Raw genomic sequence first — 17,910 nt, forward strand, 5'->3', positions numbered from 1 at the left:
CTTTATTTCGATGGAACAGTGTAGATTGACAGGAAAATGGGGAGAGATTTGCGGAGTGACACGCAGCAAGGCTCCATCAGGCTTGGAGATCGAACCCAGGACTCGCTGTCAGGCTGCATCAGAGCCTATATATGCCTCAACCACTTGGCCATCGGTGCTACAAGGCTACATTTATTTACTTATGCCTGTTGCTCTCTCTCTCCCTTCCCCTTCTCCTCCTCTGTCCTCAGGTCCGTTCCTGCTGCCGTGCTACCAGATGGGCAGTCAGCCGAGTACAGCCATGTTCCACAGTGAGGAGAACGGCTCCAAGGGTATGGACCCGTTGGTCTTGATCGACGCCATCGCCATCTGCATGGCTTACGAGGAGAAGGAGCTGTGTAAGATCGGAGAGGTGGCTCTGGCCGTGATCTTTGACGTAGCCAGCATCATCCTGGGATCCAAGGAACGGGTCAGTGGAGTTGTGTTGGCGGATGGGTGGGGTGAATTAAGGCTCCATTGCGCAGTACGTGGCCCCCACCAATTAAACAAGCCATTGTTTCAATATGGCAGTCAAAGATACTACACAACTCGGCTTTAAACAATGTTGATGTTTGTCTTTTTGCCTCCCCCTTAGTTTTCTCTTTTAGAGGCAGAATCGCTTTCACTTTCTTTGTACAATTCGTATGGTAGATGTCCAGGCCTTTTTTACTTAATGAGATATTGGAGCTGTTCCCACAAAATGTATCCCAAACTCAGTGCTTGTTTTTGATCGTTTATAGTCTGCACAAGTCAGTCCGTCGACGTCATGTTTGCGCTTCTATAGATGCTCGCATATCAATCCCATCCATCATGCCCTGCCATCTTCCTCTTCTTCCTCCTCTTCACCTCCAGGCATGTCAGCTGCCGCTGTTCTCTTACATTGTGGAACGCCTGTGCGCCTGCTGCTACGAGCAGGCCTGGTACGCCAAGCTGGGCGGCGTGGTCTCCATCAAGTTCCTGATGGAGCGGCTGCCCCTGATCTGGGTGCTGCAGAACCAGCTGACCTTCCTCAAGGCCCTGCTCTTCGTCATGATGGACCTCACAGGAGAGGTGATGGCAGACAAGTGTCCGTCTGTACGTAGTGTAGGCGAAAGAGAGTAGAGTGAACGGCAAGGTTTTTTTTGCAAGTAAGGACCTATGTATGTGTACGAAAGTCTAGAATTGTCTGCTATGTAGAAGTGTAATTTTACCTTCTATGAACATTTTAGTCTGAAATGTATTCATTACCAGAAGCTGTCCCTGAAAGTTTAATTTAAGCACTTGAACCCCAGCATCCCTATTCTGGGTGGAACATTCGGGGAAAAAAAGCCGATCGACAAGCTTAGAACGTTGTGGCAGTGTTTGTACTTGCGCTGCTTTTCCCCTCTACACCAACTTTCTCCAGTTTCAACTCAGGTCTGTCTTACTAAGAATAGAGGGTTAAGGACAGGATATTCAAAAGATTTCAGCCGGACTTATTGAGTCTTCGGTGGGCTCCTTTTGATCCCTATACACGTCCTCTTGTGACCGTGGCTGTCTCCCAACCAGGTGTCGAACGGAGCCGTGGCCATGGCCAAGACCACCCTGGAGCAGCTGCTCGTGCGCTGTGCCACGCCGCTGAAGGACGAGGAGAAGAGCGAGGAGCTGCTGGCCGCCCAGGACAAGTCGTTCCACATGGTCACGCACGACCTGGTCCGAGAGGTCACCTCGCCTAACTCCACCGTCAGGAAGCAGGCCATGCACTCCCTGCAGGTGCTGGCCTCGGTCACTGGAAAGAGCGTCACCATCATCATGGAGCCACACAAGGAGGTAGGGCTGGTTAGCTGTAGGCTAATCAAATAATTGAGAAGCAGGTTTTTGTCTTTGCTTTTTCCCCCCCTTATATGACAACGAATCGAGACAAAGACAATTCTGATAGTTATTTTATGATTAACCACTTAACCATGTATTACACTTCGTTATTCAATGGTTTGCGTTCAAACATATTGGAAATAGCCAATCTACAAGCTCACAACATGTCACATTGCAATGCGTTGAGCTTTTAGATCTGCCATTTTCATTTATTTTTCACATTCCCTGCCACTGACGCAGATCTACGTCAATAAAGCAAAGTCATGTTTTTAGTGATGACGCTAGAGGGCGCTCTTCGCCAACCTATGAATGATGCCTTGTCTGCGAGAGAACGATGGAACCGTAAATGACTACCCCCCCCCCCCCCCCCCAAAAATAACCCCGTCCACTCCTATGTTATGAGATTTAGAAAAACACAGCTAGCTCGGATTTCTTCTCCCAGACTGCGTTTTTTGGGTGAAAACGAGCCGTATTCAACTGCCGATAACAACAGAACGGATTAACCCATTAAGACCTGGAACGCATCTCTGTCGTTTTTAGATTTCTTTGGATATTCAAAAATAGCAGATATACAAGCTCATAGCGCGGCACCGAGTGCAGCGCTACAAGCTTGTAGATCTGCTATTTTTGAAAAATCGTGGAGAATTTTTCTTTTTTTTTCAAAAAACTGTTTGGATTTAGAAAACATTTTTAGAATCGGCCTCAGGTCTTAATGGGTTAAAATGTTTTTGTTCCGGTGGATAGAGACCCTCCCACCCTCTGCCTCTGCAGAGGAGGAGGCTTCCTAATTGACAGCTGCATTCATCAAAGCAGTTTGAACAGATTGCCGTAGAGACCAGACTTTTTTTAAATGGGGAAGTGCGGTCGGCCCCTACTGCTGTCATCCAAGTGATGTTAACTGGCTCTAGTTTCAAAGGGTTGTGGAGAGAGGAGCTTCTAAGGAAGGTGCTCAGAGGTTGGAGAGTGGTTACTTAATAGTTATAGTAATAGTTTCATTGTTTCCCCAACCATTGCCTTGGAGGGGAGCCCACTTTGCCTGTGGGAACCCCCGGCACTCCTGAAAGACTGACTGGGCAGAAACGAGGGCTGGGGTGACTCAATGGAATCTGTCTATTCACATAACGTAGGTCACAGTGAAGTAACCCCTTTCTGAAACAATTCTAAGGGGAAACATTGATAGCAATGCTGTGTTGTCTGATGTTGTCATAGTGACCTCATAGTGACCTCTTCCTCCATAATCAAACCAGCCACGTTTATCAGCTTTAGCCTACCATTAATCAATTCTCTCGAAGTTGTGTGTTAAATCACTAAATCCCTGGTCAAAGAAATGTGGACCAAGGCTGCTGGCACTGCTGTCTTGAATCTGAACATAAAGAATCCACGTAAACGGTAAAGCTTTTAATACGGAAGGCTTGCTGCATTATGATATTTTCACACGTCATTTAGTAATTAATTTGATTAAAATGAGCGAGCAGACGGGGAGCCTCGGGCCAGGCGACAAGTCCAGCGAAACTATCACAGATGCAGACGTGCTCGAAACAAGCTGTTCAACACTCGAAACGTGAAGGAATGACTGTGACTGGCTGTAGCCTACATGCAGGGCGTGCATGTAGTTTTATTCCGTTTTGTGACACGGTTAATATTTTGCATAATGATGGTCAACCCTAGTGCATGTTCTCCTGTGAGGGTGCGCTCGACGTGTGATGAACAAGCTACATTATGCCATTGTGGTACAGTAGTTTATATCTTTCTGACGTTTAATCTCAGCGCTGGACAATTAGTGCGCCGGGGCTCATTTTATCTGCCGGAATCTCCCTGCAAGGCCTAATGGATGTTACCGGTGTCAGGCATTCACACACCACTCCTCTTTCCCACTTTCTCCACTCCAACCCGTCATTCTGCTTCTTGACTCTCCCTTTCTTCCTCAATCCTGCATCTCCCCAGGTGTTACAGGACATGGTCCCTCCCAAGAAGCACCTGCTGCGCCACCAGCCGGCCAACGCCCAGATCGGCCTGATGGAGGGCAACACCTTTTGCACCACCCTGCAGCCCCGCCTCTTCACTATGGACCTCAATGTCATGGAACACAAGGTTTTCTACACAGAGGTATGTATAGTCTCCTCACTATACAGGATGTTGATATTCAGTGCGTCAAGCTGTGGTCAGGGTGGTAAATTAACTTGCCAGTGCCACTGGCCAAATGCTGTTAGGCTTAGTAAATTAGTCCAGAATACCAGATGCTTTCGGATGAAATACATTTGTCAATGTCACTGTGGCAACGCCCTTGCCATTGCTACACACTAGGGCTGGTAAATTAATATTCAAATTTCGAATATTCCTTGAATATGGGGGAAAAATGTATATATATTTTTTTCATGTTTATTTGACAGGAACAATACAAAAAACATTGTATTATTGGATCCGAGCTCTTGTTGTTTTTTGTAATGTCCCTGTCAAATAAACATAACAAATATATACATTTTTTTTAAAATATTTTTTTAAATAATAATAGTATTCGAATATATTCGAACATCTGCCAATTTTTAAGACCAATATCCGAATATCATTTCTGAGGAAAGTTACCAGCCCTACTACACACACACGTTTCCTGTGCCACGTTTTTATTTACTGAACTGCTTGAAGCCTGTATGCTTTGATTTCTTTAAACGTGACTGTTTTACACTCACCCTTGACCTCTTATCATGTTTCACTCTCCAGCTGTTGAACCTGTGTGAAGCAGAGGATTCTGCTCTGATGAAGCTGCCGTGTTATAAGAGCCTTCCCTCCCTGGTGCCCCTTCGCATCGCTGCGCTCAGTAAGTACTCTTGAGCTAGAAGTACACTGGAACTTGCTTTTTTGGCTGTTGGCACTGTGGAGCTTTTAACACATTCACTGCCAGGGTCTTTCTAATGCTGGCAGGTAGCTTCTGCCAGCAATTTCTAAGCATTCTGACACATCTTTCAAGTACCACAGAATATTTATCTCCAGTATGATCGATCCCCTGATGGTTGCTAATCACGAAGGAAATCACTGTGCTTCCGTGAAAAGAAAATTGCATCGTGACCTCCCGTTCTCTCTCATACAGGTCAATAACAAAAGGCATACAAAAACAGTGAATGTATGTTACTCCCACCCCCCCAAAGTTCCCGCTCCAAAAGAGCCACAACCCTGGTATCTTATTGTACCATTAACACAAAGGACAATACAAACAAATAGACACAATTGCAATGAAAAATGAAAACATAAATAAAAAAAATAAAGTATACACAGTAGAATATATATATATTATTAAAGAAAGATTTAAAATGAATTAGAAAAATACACAATTTATGGGTCATTAATGTCAGCAGCATTCAGTCTCTCTATATATCGGAAGTGCCATTCTGTGGCATTTTGCTGAAGTGACTTATATGAATACATACAATTGAATATATACATAAATAATTATTATAAATGCATATTATTCATGTTGTGTGTGCAGTTGCCCAATTTTCATAATAGCTGTTTCAGCTTCCTCGCAGAGAATAGTGTCATTTCTGAATCTGATTAACTGCGCAAGCACGCCAATGATGAGATTTATATGTCAACGTTTCAAATTCCATTTGAAAGGCTAGTTTGAAAGGCTAGTCAGCACCATGCCTAACATTTACTTAGCCCCCAGAATTTGATTGCGTTTGATCTGATGTAACAGTCTTTTGATCTGATGTAATGATCGTTAAACTGCTGCTCGTTATTTCTTAAACTGCTGCTCGTTATTTCTAAAATAGCATTATCATATTTTGTCACATCATTTCTGTGTGTCGGGTTAGTTATTGCTTTGCAAGCTGACAAACACACATGTGTGTTCAAATACCCATGACTTTTTTTCTTTTTGCTTCATAGCCGTTCTCAGAAATTTCATCATTCCTCATATCCAACCTGTCAGAAATCTCCTTAAAATGCTGTTTTCCATTCCGTGTGTGTTTTATTTTTAGACGCCCTGGCAGCATGCAACTACCTGCCCCAGTCTCGAGAGAAGATCATCGCTGCCCTGTTCAAAGCCCTCAACTCCACGAACAGCGAGTTGCAGGAAGCAGGCGAGGCCTGCATGAGAAAGGTAAGTTATACCAACTTCCAGCATCCAATGTCAAGAGAAAGGTAATGCCCAGATTTATACTTGGTTGTGCGTCAGTGTCGGGCACCGAAAATAGCTGATCTACAAGCTCTGCCAACGTGTTGCAAGCTTGGTTATTTCTGGTGTACGGCACTATGCACAACCAAGTATAACTGAGACTTTAATAATACCAAATTCCGCCATCCTCGTCGATGTCAAACAAAGTCGGAATAAAAATGCCCTGCAGCATTTACTTCCACTACGTTGTGTTTTGACCGCAAGTTTTCACTGCTACTTCCATGTTGGCTCGAGGCAACCTCGAGCCAACACGGATAGAGTTTTTGCCTGTGAGAGTCAGTTTTGTCAGTGAGAAGTCTCGTAGAACTACAGATGGACCCATTTTCACACTCCCAGAGTTAAATTTACACATTTTACTGTGTAGCGTCATGTCTGTGTTAAGGCAGGCCAAGCAGGGGATATCTTGCATCGTTCCCAACTTGCATCGTTCCTGAGTAGTTTAAATGTGTTTGTAACCAGAGGTTCGGGCTGCTACGTGGCCCTCGCATCTAGAGTTCGGGACCGGCCCGACAGCCAATTTTAATTTAGGATGTGCATATGATATGGGCTGTTTTTTTATCATCTGACGAATTACAATAAATTGTCTGCTGTCTCAAGAATGCTGGCTCAACCCTCTGCAACAAGTCTTTAAATCGCCCCTTGCTTAGCCTGAAGTATTTGCCTGTATTTCATCTATATTGAGACTTTATTCTTCCTTATTGCGATGACATGGTATGGTAGACACCCTCACCTCTTATCTTGAGGCTGTGTAGTGATGTGCTTTCATCTTAGTGCAGACTATATTTTGAACCCCGGCCTACACACACACGTTTTCCTCATTCCCCGCCGTTTCCTGACTTAAATCATTATAGCCATTATTTCACCTGCACACCTCTTTTCTGGTAATACTGACACCAGAGTCTGCAACATGACTGCACATCCTCCTCATACTCTTCAGTTCTGTCTCTCCATCTTTTCATGTCTGTTTGCCATCTCAGAAATACTTTATCACTCGTTCCCTTCATCTTAATCTCTCCATGTCTTGTTATCTTCCCAAAGAACTGTCTCTCTCTCTCTCTCTCTCTCTCTCTCTCTCCCCTCCCATGCCCACTTCCCTTATTTGTCCATATATCTTCTCCATGCCTTCTTTTCCCTTTTATCTAGCCATCAGCTGCACCCCCATCCCCTTTCTAATTTATTTGTCCTTCATTTTCTTTCTCTTTGCCACAGTCGCTCCCTCTCACCTCCTGTCCTCTCTGCTCATTCATTCATTTTTCCTCTCCTGCTCCCTGACCATTGTGTGTCCTCTCCCCATCCTTTCATCTGTGCCCTGCTAACACTAATGAGCGTTGCCAGGGCCAGATCGATACAGGATGGACTGTTTGTTCTCTGAGCACAGAGGAAAATGAATGTGACGGCCATGCATCATCCCTGCCTGCTGCACCTGTGCGTGTGTGTGTGTGTGTGTGTGTGTGTGTGTGGTTTATCCATGCAGGCGTGTTTGGTGTGGCAGTGTGTATGTGGCCTCATTGCTCACTATTTTGGGCATGTCATAGGCAAAATGTGTCAAACAATGTTAATTTCTTTATTTATTTCTCCAAAAATAGCAGATCTACAACTCACAATGCGTCCGTCACTGTTGTATGACAAAGTATAAGTGGTTTAATGGAGGCACAGGTGTAGGGTAGCTGGGAGGTCTTGTCATGGCTAGGCTTAATGTGGTCAGAAGATGAATGGTTGGTGAATGGAAATTAAGTTGGTTTGATTTTCAGGCCTTGGAAAACAAAACAGCCCAGTACGTGTCTAGTTTTGTAATGCAGAAGTGTCGGTTTCTGGGGCTCGAGCTGGGGATGTGATTTTGGGATGTTTTACATAATGCAGGCTGAGATTATCCTTGGCCTTATTATCCTTAGTAGAACCATATCTTGTATTTTGGTGTGCATGCAATGACACTGCTGAGAACATTTTGTGATGGCTACATCTGACTTTCAACATCTTTAAGACCTTTTGGGTGGTTTTTGATATGAGAATCCAATCTGAGTTTGCAGTACGAAACACTGTCACCCAAGAGTTTTGTTCACCTAATGATTTATTGCTCTGAGGACTGCTTCTGTATGATTGTGAATGGATTTCCGCTGAAATCTATTGTCTGACAATTTTATGCAGGGACTTGCACTATGTATCTGCAAAAAGAAATAGTTTTAGGCAGATTTTCAGACTGTAAAAAGTTTTAAAGTTGGAGATAAACATTTTTGTATTTTATGTATAATTATATAGTGCTAGTAGTTTAAATCTACTAGATAAAACTCCCAATTCAATGTTGGATGGTAATGTTACTTAAGTATAAGTGACTTTTTGAGACAATGTCATGTGAATTACAGTTTAACTTTTGTCTGTAATACATACATATTCCTGCTTTATCTTTACAAACTCTTGTATTGTTAGGAAAGCACCACCATTGCAAAAACAAATACGATTTCCTAACATTATGATAATGTAATTATGCATTCAGTTCCTGGTCTGTCGTTGTTGAGTACCAGCCTGAAGCCTAAAACAGCTATGGTGAAAGAAATTGGTTCTCATAGATTAAATTTGTCAGTCATTCTTATAAGATTAAGGAGTATTAGAATGGGTCAAACTAGTAATATAATACACGTTCTGGTGCTTAAATTTGTAAATTGATGTTCAGAAGCTCTCTAAAAGCTCTATAAAACTATAGGTTACGAACGTAACCCTGGTTAATTGAGTATTACGAGCGAGATGTCTCGCTTATGGGAAGAGTGTCGCGCAAATATATCATAATCCTTTCTTTGCTACTGAGCTAATTATATTAATTTACATCTTTTACAGGGTAAACTTTCCATTGGAAATCTGCAGTGGTAGTGATGCAGCCATAACATTCTATTCAACTCCTATTCACCATGTGTTTCAGTTCCTGGAAGGGGCGACCATCGAGGTGGATCAAATCCACACCCACATGCGCCCCCTACTGATGATGCTGGGCGACTACCGCAGTCTCACGCTCAACGTGGTGAACCGGCTCACCTCCGTCACGCGCCTCTTCCCCAACTCCTTCAATGACAAGTTCTGTGATCAGATGATGGTGAGAGACATAACCCAGTGTAGTGTCGTTTAGGGGGACAGCGTTCTAAATTCACAGAGGTTGGGTGGGGAGATTTTGAATCCTTCTGTCTAAAATCAGGATATCAATAGGGTCTATGCACAGCAGCCATATTGGAAAGAAATTGGGCCTCTTCTTACTTCCTTCACAGGTGTTACCAAAGATACTAATGAATGCTCTGTTCCATTCTGGTCAAACAGAGTCAGGGTGCTGATAGTGTGCCAGTTGACTCACTGGAAACACTCTGCTACACCAGTGGGTCTCAAATTGTGGTCCAGGGACCCTCATGGTTCCTTGAGGGGGTCCCAAATGGCCCTTTACGGGTGCGTAACTCTGAGAGTGTACAAATGGAACCATTTGGTTCCATTTGTACACTCAGAGTTATGGGGGTCCACTGTGCTACACTAAATGGAACAGAGCCTTAATTATTATCATTCGTAAAACCTGTGAAGGAAGTAAGGAAGAGGCCCAATTTCTTTCCAATATGGCTGCTGTGCATAGAGCCTATTGAGTTATTAAATGTGAAATAATTTCAGTAGAACATTTTTTTTATCCCCTTCCCTCTGGGCATTTTTTGCTCCATCTCCAATACATTTCTGACGATGTCTTTATCTTGGATGTACGTACACAGAGGGAAGAGCTAATCTTGATGAAAATGTTTCCAATCTCAGCTGTCTAGTCTCAGAAGACGCATGCATGCATTCACCCACTTGCACTCTCACTCATTGACATAATATACATCTGTGATTTCTGTGTATCTGTCTCTCTTCTCTATCTCTCTTTCTCAGCAACACCTGAGAAAGTGGATGGAGGTGGTGGTGATTACGCACAAGGGAGGCCAGCGCAGCGACGGCAGTGTGAGTGCACACACAAACAAACACACATGCACGCACACACACTAGTGGTGGGAAAAAAAGTTAATTTCAGTGAAGGAACAATTTCGTTCACGTTCACGGCAATGATTCGTTCAAATGATTCGTTCACGCTCTCGTTCAGTAGCGCTATTTTCTAGCGTTCAAAATTGACTCGAGTAAAAGTACAAAAGCATTGGCATCAAAATATACTTAAAGTACCAAAAGTAAAAGTGCTAACATATTTGAAAATAGCCGATGTACAAGCTCACAACGCGTCGCACAAGCTCGTTTGCGTTCGCGGCAAATGAACTAGTTCTTTTGAACGAATCGATCATGAACTACACATCACTAAGACACACACACACACATGCACACACACGCACTGAGGTCGGTGAAATCTGATAGAAATGTGAACCTGCTCTCATTCATACCGCAGAGAGGTGTCCCATTGCTTTGTTCCACCTCAGCTCAATACCTGCACTTGAGTACCTGAGTATGTACGGTAGAGATGCAGACATGGCCTCCAGGTCAATACAGCTGTACACAGGCACCTTGTGTTTTTTTTGTAGAATCGATCGGTTCTCTGACAAGCCACACACGCACGCACGAAAACAACACAGACTCCACATGCATGCAAACACAAATCACACAAATATGGACCACAGGACACTTGGTGCACGTGAACACACACACGTACTGTATAGCCTGCCGTGCGCACAGACTGACGCAGGCACGCGCACACATGCACTCCTATGCACACAAAATCAACACCTCCTCAGGGCGGCCTCTTCCCAGATGAGTCGTCGTGAGTGGCCATATTACAATCAATGATTAATTAGGCGCCAGGCAGGCGGCGGTGTGGCCCCGGGGCCGCGCCTCCTCCTTATCTCCCCGACAGATAACCTTGTAAAGGCAAAAGAAAAAAAGGTGAGAGAAGCAGGGGGGGGTGTGGGGGGGGTGTTAGGACTATGGCATCTGAGACAGAGAGAGAGAGAGAGAGAGAGAGAGAGAGAGAGAGAGGAAGGCAAATAACCTGTGTCTCTCTATCGGAAGAATGGAACACCTATTTTTTTTCTCCCTCTTTTTTTCCCTTTTTTCTTTCAAACGGCGTAATTAGATGCAAATTGGCCCTGTGTTTCCTCCTCTCTCGCCTTGCCACCGCTCTTTGTTTCGGCGCCTGACAGCAGGGTCGGCATTCACAATAAGGCCAGGTGTGTTCTGATGCTGAAAACAGCGTCTGGGAATGAGAGAGGAGCGGGGGGGGGGGCACAGAGGTAGAAGCAAAGAGATGGAGGGAATACATTTCAGGCACAGGGGAGTTTAGGTCAACGATCGTTTGTGTGTCATTCGTATGGTTTGTCGGAAGCAAAAATGTCTTGTAGGGGTGTTGAAGAGCGTCCGGTGAATGGCAACGTTATCAATCACATCATCATCCCGTCTTGCTGGTGTTTTCTCCTCCTGTTATCTTTACAAAGAGAAAAGTATTTCTGTGGGGGCAGCAGAGTGTCATAACTAAAGGTCAGCATAGGAATGTCATTTCATCTGGCCTCATCTACTCCACTGTCATGTAACACAGACGCACGCACGCGCACGCACGCACGCACGCACGCACGCACACACACATGCGCACTCACACTCACACTCACACTCACACACACCACGTACGTGAGTGCTATACTTATAAGTACCTGCCATTACCTTCATCCCCTAATCCTTAACCCCTTAACCCTCATCACTACATGGCTGGCCTTAACCTTTACCTGATGCAAATTTTGACCCCATTAAAGCATTGACTCCTGACAACAGCTCTTCTAGAAATGAAGACTGGTAATATGTTCTCACTTTCCCAGTTCTCTCTCCGTCCTCTTCGTCCTTATGTATTTACAAGGACGGTTGCGGTTCTCACAAGGACAGAAGCACAAGAAAAAACACACAAACACACACACGCACCCCCACACACGCGCACACACACACACACACACACACACACACACACACACACACACACACACACACACACACACACACACACACACACACACACACACACAAACACACAAACACAAAGCCCTGAGCCCTGATGTACAACACACACACACACGTTACTCTGCTGACTCTCTCATCATTGTCTCCCATTCCGACACAGCCTGCATTGGAAGGCGTTGAGGTGAGACGTGGTTGTGGCGCGTCGCCCCCCCCTGTTGGTGACTTCTTGTCAGTGATTGAAAACATAGCTGAACCGAATGTTGTGCTTGTTGACTTATTGAACTCAATATGTCCTGGTAGTAGTAGTGATGGTGGACTTGCCCTGTATTTTCTGTCATGTGTCTGTGGCCGTCAAAAGAGAAGTTATTTTTATTGTCGTCCTCCCTCCCCTTTTGTTGTTCTTCTTTTTTGTTGTTGTCATATTTCGACTAATGTCGTTTTTGCACTACACTCCCAAAATATCAGTGCTATAGTGGGTGGGGGCTTATGAAGGGTATATACATATTGCCCATGTTTGTCTTTTATCAAGTGTGTCTGTATATGATAACTCATTGTAGTGTGATGCCACTTAACCCTCTAAGACCGAGAGAAGCATCCGTGTCATTTTTTTATTTGACCTAAAAAGCATTATTTTACACTTTGGCTATTCAATAAAAAACACACCCAGTGTGAAGTGAGCGGTGATATTTGTGAGTTATTAATTTCATCATGCATCTCGGTAGCCAATCACAGCACGTCCTGCGAAGTTTGAAGTTAATTTCATCATGTGCCTCGCTAGCCAATCACAGCACGTCCTGCAAAGCTTAGCCTATGGGCGTGTTTTCCACAGCATGGCGTCACAGCGAAAGCCAATTTTCACGACGGAAAGACAAACTTTCGCCACGGATGGGTCCTAAATCCTCTCATAAGAGCGGTTGCACCGCTCAAAAATAGCAGATATACAAGCTCATAGCACGGCACCGAGAGCTTGTAGATCTGCTATTTTTAAAAAATCCTGAAAATGTGTGCAAATCTTTGAATATGTATATTTTTAACGCGAACATTTTAACTCAAAACTTTGCTTCTGGGGGTCCTTGGAACAAAACATTTTGAGTTGGCGGTCCGCGGCCAAATACATATAATTTTGGGGATCCTTGACATGAAAAAGTTTGAGCACCACTGATATAGAAACATATGTTTTTCAGAAAACTGTTGGGATTTAGTAGAATCGGCTTCAGGTCTTAAAGGGTTAACCTCTCTTCCGTAAACTGTCCCTATAATAAATGTGTAATACTGACCACATCTTCACTAGTTCGATACCATGCTGATCCACCTCCATCCTTCACAACAGTGGCTGTCCATCAAGGTTGTCTGTCCAGACGTGTCCTCTCCGTCCCTCTCTCACCCCCTTCCTAACTCTCCCTCTCTCTCCTCTTTCTCCCTTTCACTCTCTAGGAGATGAAGATCTGTTCGGCCATCATTAATCTCTTCCACCTGATCCCGGCGGCCCCTCAGACTCTGGTCAAACCTCTGCTAGAGGTGGTGATGAAGACGGAGAGGGCCATGCTGATAGAGGTAGGTCTCTCATTCTTCACCCTTTATACCCTGATCCAGAATGGCTCGCAATGATGAAAATAAAAGCCACTTGCAGATTCAAGATTCTATTCTATTGTCCATAACACCAAGATTGCAGTGTGGTTAGGGCTGAAACTAACGATTATTTTAGCAATCGGTTAAAATCTGTCAGCTGTTTTTTAGATAATTGACATAGTTGAATTTTTCATAACGGATGAAAATGACCCCAAAACTTTGGATTTGAACTTCAGCTTCATTAAATTGATGAAACCTTATGTAATTACATAATTCCAATCAAGAGCAAGAAATGGCACGTAATGGATTGATTAATTATTTTAAATAACCAAATTAAACAGGGTAGTCTGTGAACATCCTACTAATGCCAATATTTGTTTTATATTACCCCAAAACCTTTGTGAGAGAGAGAAATTACAATTGAGTTAATGTTCCAAACAAGCGGTACCTGGTGGCTCAGCCTGGTAGTGCGCTGACCACATGCTCCTTGTGCGAGGCATCACCAGGACCAGAGGAAACAGAGCGTTTGTGTAGCAGGCTCTTTTCATGCTTTTTCAAAAAGAGTAGTACTTTTACTGGGGTAATCCAGCATGACACTACATGTGTACAAAACAAAACAAAAACGTACATTTATCCAAGAGTAAATATTCTTTATTAGTAATGTACCCCAAATCCTCAAAAATCTTGGTTCCTAATATCAGCTGATATTAATTTCTCAGACTTGGGCGGGAGAGTGGGAAATAATAAAAAATCTCCCTAATCCAGTTTGATCTAATCTGATCGTGTCCTCTTGCCCTGTAAAAATGGGAGTAAATTCTCAAAAGGCAAATGAAAAAGAAGAAAGACGGGGGTTAGCTTAGATAGGTTTCTATCACTTCTTTGTTCAATTGTGACTTGCAGAGTGAAGGGCGGGAAGAGTCGAGTGTCACATACACATTCCAGTTATTGTATGTGTGACATAAGATACGCTGCACTCCTTTTCTGTCCTTCCTACTGAGTTTAACAAGGATGTGATCTGGTTTTTGCTTTGGAGGGACTGATCTGCATCTTTGAGCCTCTGTTGTCATTCTTCCGCTTTTACCATCTCTTCTACCCACCCATTCATCCACATTCACATCAATTCTCATACCAATCCCATACTTAATGCTTTGAAGTGCTGAAAACACAGAACAATTCTCTTGTCTTATCATCATGTACTTTATATCTACCCGCTCCCTCAGGCCGGCAGTCCGTTCAGAGAGCCACTGATCAAGTTCCTGACGCGTCACCCATCTCAGACGGTGGAGCTGTTTATGATGGAGGCCACGCTCAATGACCCCCAGTGGAGTCGCATGTTCATGGTCAGTGTGTACAGGCACACATCCAGATCATTTCTGCTGTAGGATATGGTTTATTGAAAGTGTAACTTTTTAAAAGGGTGGGTGATGTATGATCAACACAGTCATTCTCTCACTGAGTTAACTTTGAAATAAATATCTAAACTTAACCAGGGGACCTGCACCCTTTCTCAAATCTCTCCAACGACCCCCTGTGGTCCCATGGATTAGGAGAAACTCATGAATGGTAAAATGGTAAATGGTGCATTCATATAGTGCCTTTATCCAAAGTGCTTTACAATGTCCATTACATTCCCCCATTCACACATACATTAACACACCGACGGCGAAGGAAACCATGCAACGCATCACCCTGCACATCGAGAGAAGGTAGGTGTTCAGTGTCTTGCTGAAGGACACTAACCCAGAGGTAGCCGGGGATCAAACCAGAAACTTCCCGTTTCCCAAGCAAGCCGCTCTACTTCCTGAGCATCTGCCACCCCTCATAAGTCATGTATATCCAATACGGTGTACAAAGTTCCGTAGTCTCGTTTCGCCTCGTCTAATGTTTGCGTTCTACTTGTGTTCGCGTGCAGAGCTTCCTGAAACACAAGGACGCCAAGCCTCTCAGAGATGTTCTGGCCTCAAACCCCAGCCGCTTCGTCCCCCTGCTGGTACCCGCCGGCACTGCAGCCACCGTGCGCCCTGGATCCCCCTCCACGGCCACAGCCAGACTAGACCTGCAGTTCCAGGCTATAAAGGTATACTCCCACTCACATGAACATTTAGGCACACTCGCCTGTACCCACATGCACACTTTATCTTACACATATACACACACCCACACTCATTTATTCATATGCACTCATTCTCTCTGCTTCAGACTTTCTCCCTTGATGTTTTTTTTCACACGCACGCATGCACGCACGCACGCACGCACGCACGCACGTACGCACGTACACGTACACACACATAGGCACACCCATGGGTTTATCAGATTCATGCATTTGAGAACCTAACCGCTCATTGATATCGGTGATACTCCATCCTAACTGTAAATACTCTTAAACTCTCATTGATTCACCAGTCTGCTCCCTTAACCGCCCCTTCCACCACCCCTGTTTTCAGATCATAAGTATCATAGTGAAGAACGATGAGGCCTGGCTGGCTGGTCAGCACTCCCTGGTGAGTCAGCTGAGACGCGTCTGGGTCAGCGAGGCCTTCCAGGAGAGACACCGCAAAGACAACATGGCCGCTACTAACTGGAAGGAGCCCAAGCTGCTGGCATTCTGCCTGCTCAGCTACTGCAAGTGAGTACGCTCTCAACTCTTGTCCCATTGAACAGTCAAACCATTAATATTGGTGTGCTTTCAGAGTCCTTTTTTGAGAAATGTTTGCGTACTTGGCAATTGCAATTATATTTGATTTCTCAGTGTGTTTGAATTGCTTGAGTAGTCAAGTCCTTCGCATTTTTTATTCTGTTTTTCTTTTTACGGTTGCTGGCCTTAACCTCTACTCAGCTGCATGCATTATACAAATACACTTGCCTTGCCTTGAGGAAGAGTCAACAGCTTGACAACCTTTTTTTTCCCTCTGCCTTTTTATATAGAAATTTGACACAAGCATGGATGCGTGCGTGACATGTCTATGATTCACTAGGTGCCTAAGTGATTTGCTCAAGGGAACCTGGACAATTGTTATTGTGGCTAAGGGGAGAGCCTCAGTGGTTCACTTCACCCAATGCAGCTAGGTGAATCGCACAAGGATTTTCAGAATGTTGTTCTTTTTTCTTGTTAACTTGTATTGATCCCCTTGGGGGTGATTTGTTATCTGCATTTGACCCATCCTAAATATTAGGAACTCCCCCGGGGAGCATTTAGGGTTCAGTGTCTCGCTCAAGGACAATTTTTACATGAAGCCAGGGCGAACTGGGATCGTACCGGGGACCTTCCTCCGGGTCCCAAACGGCTGCTTTTAGCTCCTGAACCACTGCCGGCTTTTTTGTACGAACACCTGGGTTCTTCACCCTGTGCACTGAACTCATCCTGCCACGCATTGCATCTTTTGTCCTTTCTTCCTCTAGGCGCAACTACTCCGAGATTGAGCTTCTCTTCCAGCTGTTGCGGGCCTTCACGGGCCGCTTCCTGTGCAACATGACCTTCCTGAAGGAGTACATGGAGGAGGAGATCCCCAGGAACTACACCATCGTTCACAAGCGTGCCCTGTTCTTCCGCTTCGTTGAGTTCAATGACCCTCATTTCAACGATGAGCTCAAGGCTAAGGTATGCTCGGAGGAGAACTATTATTAATTACTATTATTTTTATTTACTTTTCCCCCCATTTTCTATTTTCTTCGTCATTTAGTTATTGCCTTTTCACCATTTGTACTGCAGCCCCCTGCCTCTGCCAACGCCCACTGTTGGCCTGGGTGAGGTTATAGACTAAATGACTCCCCTGACACGCATAGAGTCGCCAACCGCTCTTTTTTTATGGGAAAGTGACTGAGTTTGACAGGGAGAGCGTAATGCGTGGGGAGGTTCGCACCATCTCCCCCAGTTAACCCTACCCGCTGAACGGGTATCTCGACCAACCAGCAGCGGTCACTAGTGCAGTGGCAAGCTTAGATATAGAAACCTAGATACCTCAATGGCCGCTGCAGTTTGTTGGAGCGACCTGCATCTGCAGTTTGTTGGAGCGCCATATTAGCTGCCACTCAAAAGTGACAACTGGCCAATCACAGCACGTTGAATACTGGCCAATCACAGCGCGTCTTTTCCAGGACTTGTCAGAATCTAGTTGTCCCGCCCCCACCTGCCTCTGATTGGCCAACCGAACGTCCCCTTTTGTGACGTACACGGAAGCTTCCCGAGGGAGGGCGGAAGCTGGTGTGCGCCCGAGATGCAGACGCCTCAGAGCCGGAGGAGGCGTCTACCTTTATATGTCTATGGTGGCAAGGACATGGTCCCTGAATCATGTTCATCGGACACCTGTCTAAGCCAGAGGCACTGTTGCCGCAAATTTAAACTAGTCTGGTCAATATATTTTTTCAATTATGTCTACAGACCA

The 17,910-nt window shown here is 44.7% G+C and overlaps 1 protein-coding gene across 8 annotated transcripts in view; it reads left to right on the top strand.

Moving 5' to 3' along the window:
• The window catches only part of trrap (transformation/transcription domain-associated protein), a 145,672-nt gene that overhangs the window by 24,966 nt on the left and 102,796 nt on the right, over positions 1-17,910 (top strand). For 3 of the 8 annotated variants that reach the window (XR_014602266.1, XM_084078675.1, XM_084078676.1), the window contains exons 24-37: positions 231-448; positions 871-1,101; positions 1,546-1,806; positions 3,793-3,954; positions 4,567-4,663; positions 5,823-5,944; positions 8,931-9,101; positions 9,908-9,976; positions 12,120-12,140; positions 13,394-13,513; positions 14,749-14,868; positions 15,441-15,605; positions 15,973-16,154; positions 16,928-17,126. Coding sequence is in view for 7 of the 8 variants with exons in the window: in XM_084078675.1 (XP_083934801.1) it covers positions 231-448; positions 871-1,101; positions 1,546-1,806; positions 3,793-3,954; positions 4,567-4,663; positions 5,823-5,944; positions 8,931-9,101; positions 9,908-9,976; positions 12,120-12,140; positions 13,394-13,513; positions 14,749-14,868; positions 15,441-15,605; positions 15,973-16,154; positions 16,928-17,126 (2,138 nt within the window). In the remaining variant the exon portion in view is untranslated. The remainder of the gene's footprint in view (positions 1-230; positions 449-870; positions 1,102-1,545; positions 1,807-3,792; positions 3,955-4,566; positions 4,664-5,822; positions 5,945-8,930; positions 9,102-9,907; positions 9,977-12,119; positions 12,141-13,393; positions 13,514-14,748; positions 14,869-15,440; positions 15,606-15,972; positions 16,155-16,927; positions 17,127-17,910) is intronic. The other 5 variants (XM_084078679.1, XM_084078680.1, XM_084078677.1 and 2 more) reach the window with 4 other exon arrangements.

The sequence above is a fragment of the Gymnoscopelus microlampas genome (genome assembly GCF_963454915.1).
Source record: "Gymnoscopelus microlampas genome assembly, chromosome: 14".
Taxonomy (NCBI): Eukaryota; Metazoa; Chordata; class Actinopteri; order Myctophiformes; family Myctophidae; genus Gymnoscopelus; species Gymnoscopelus microlampas.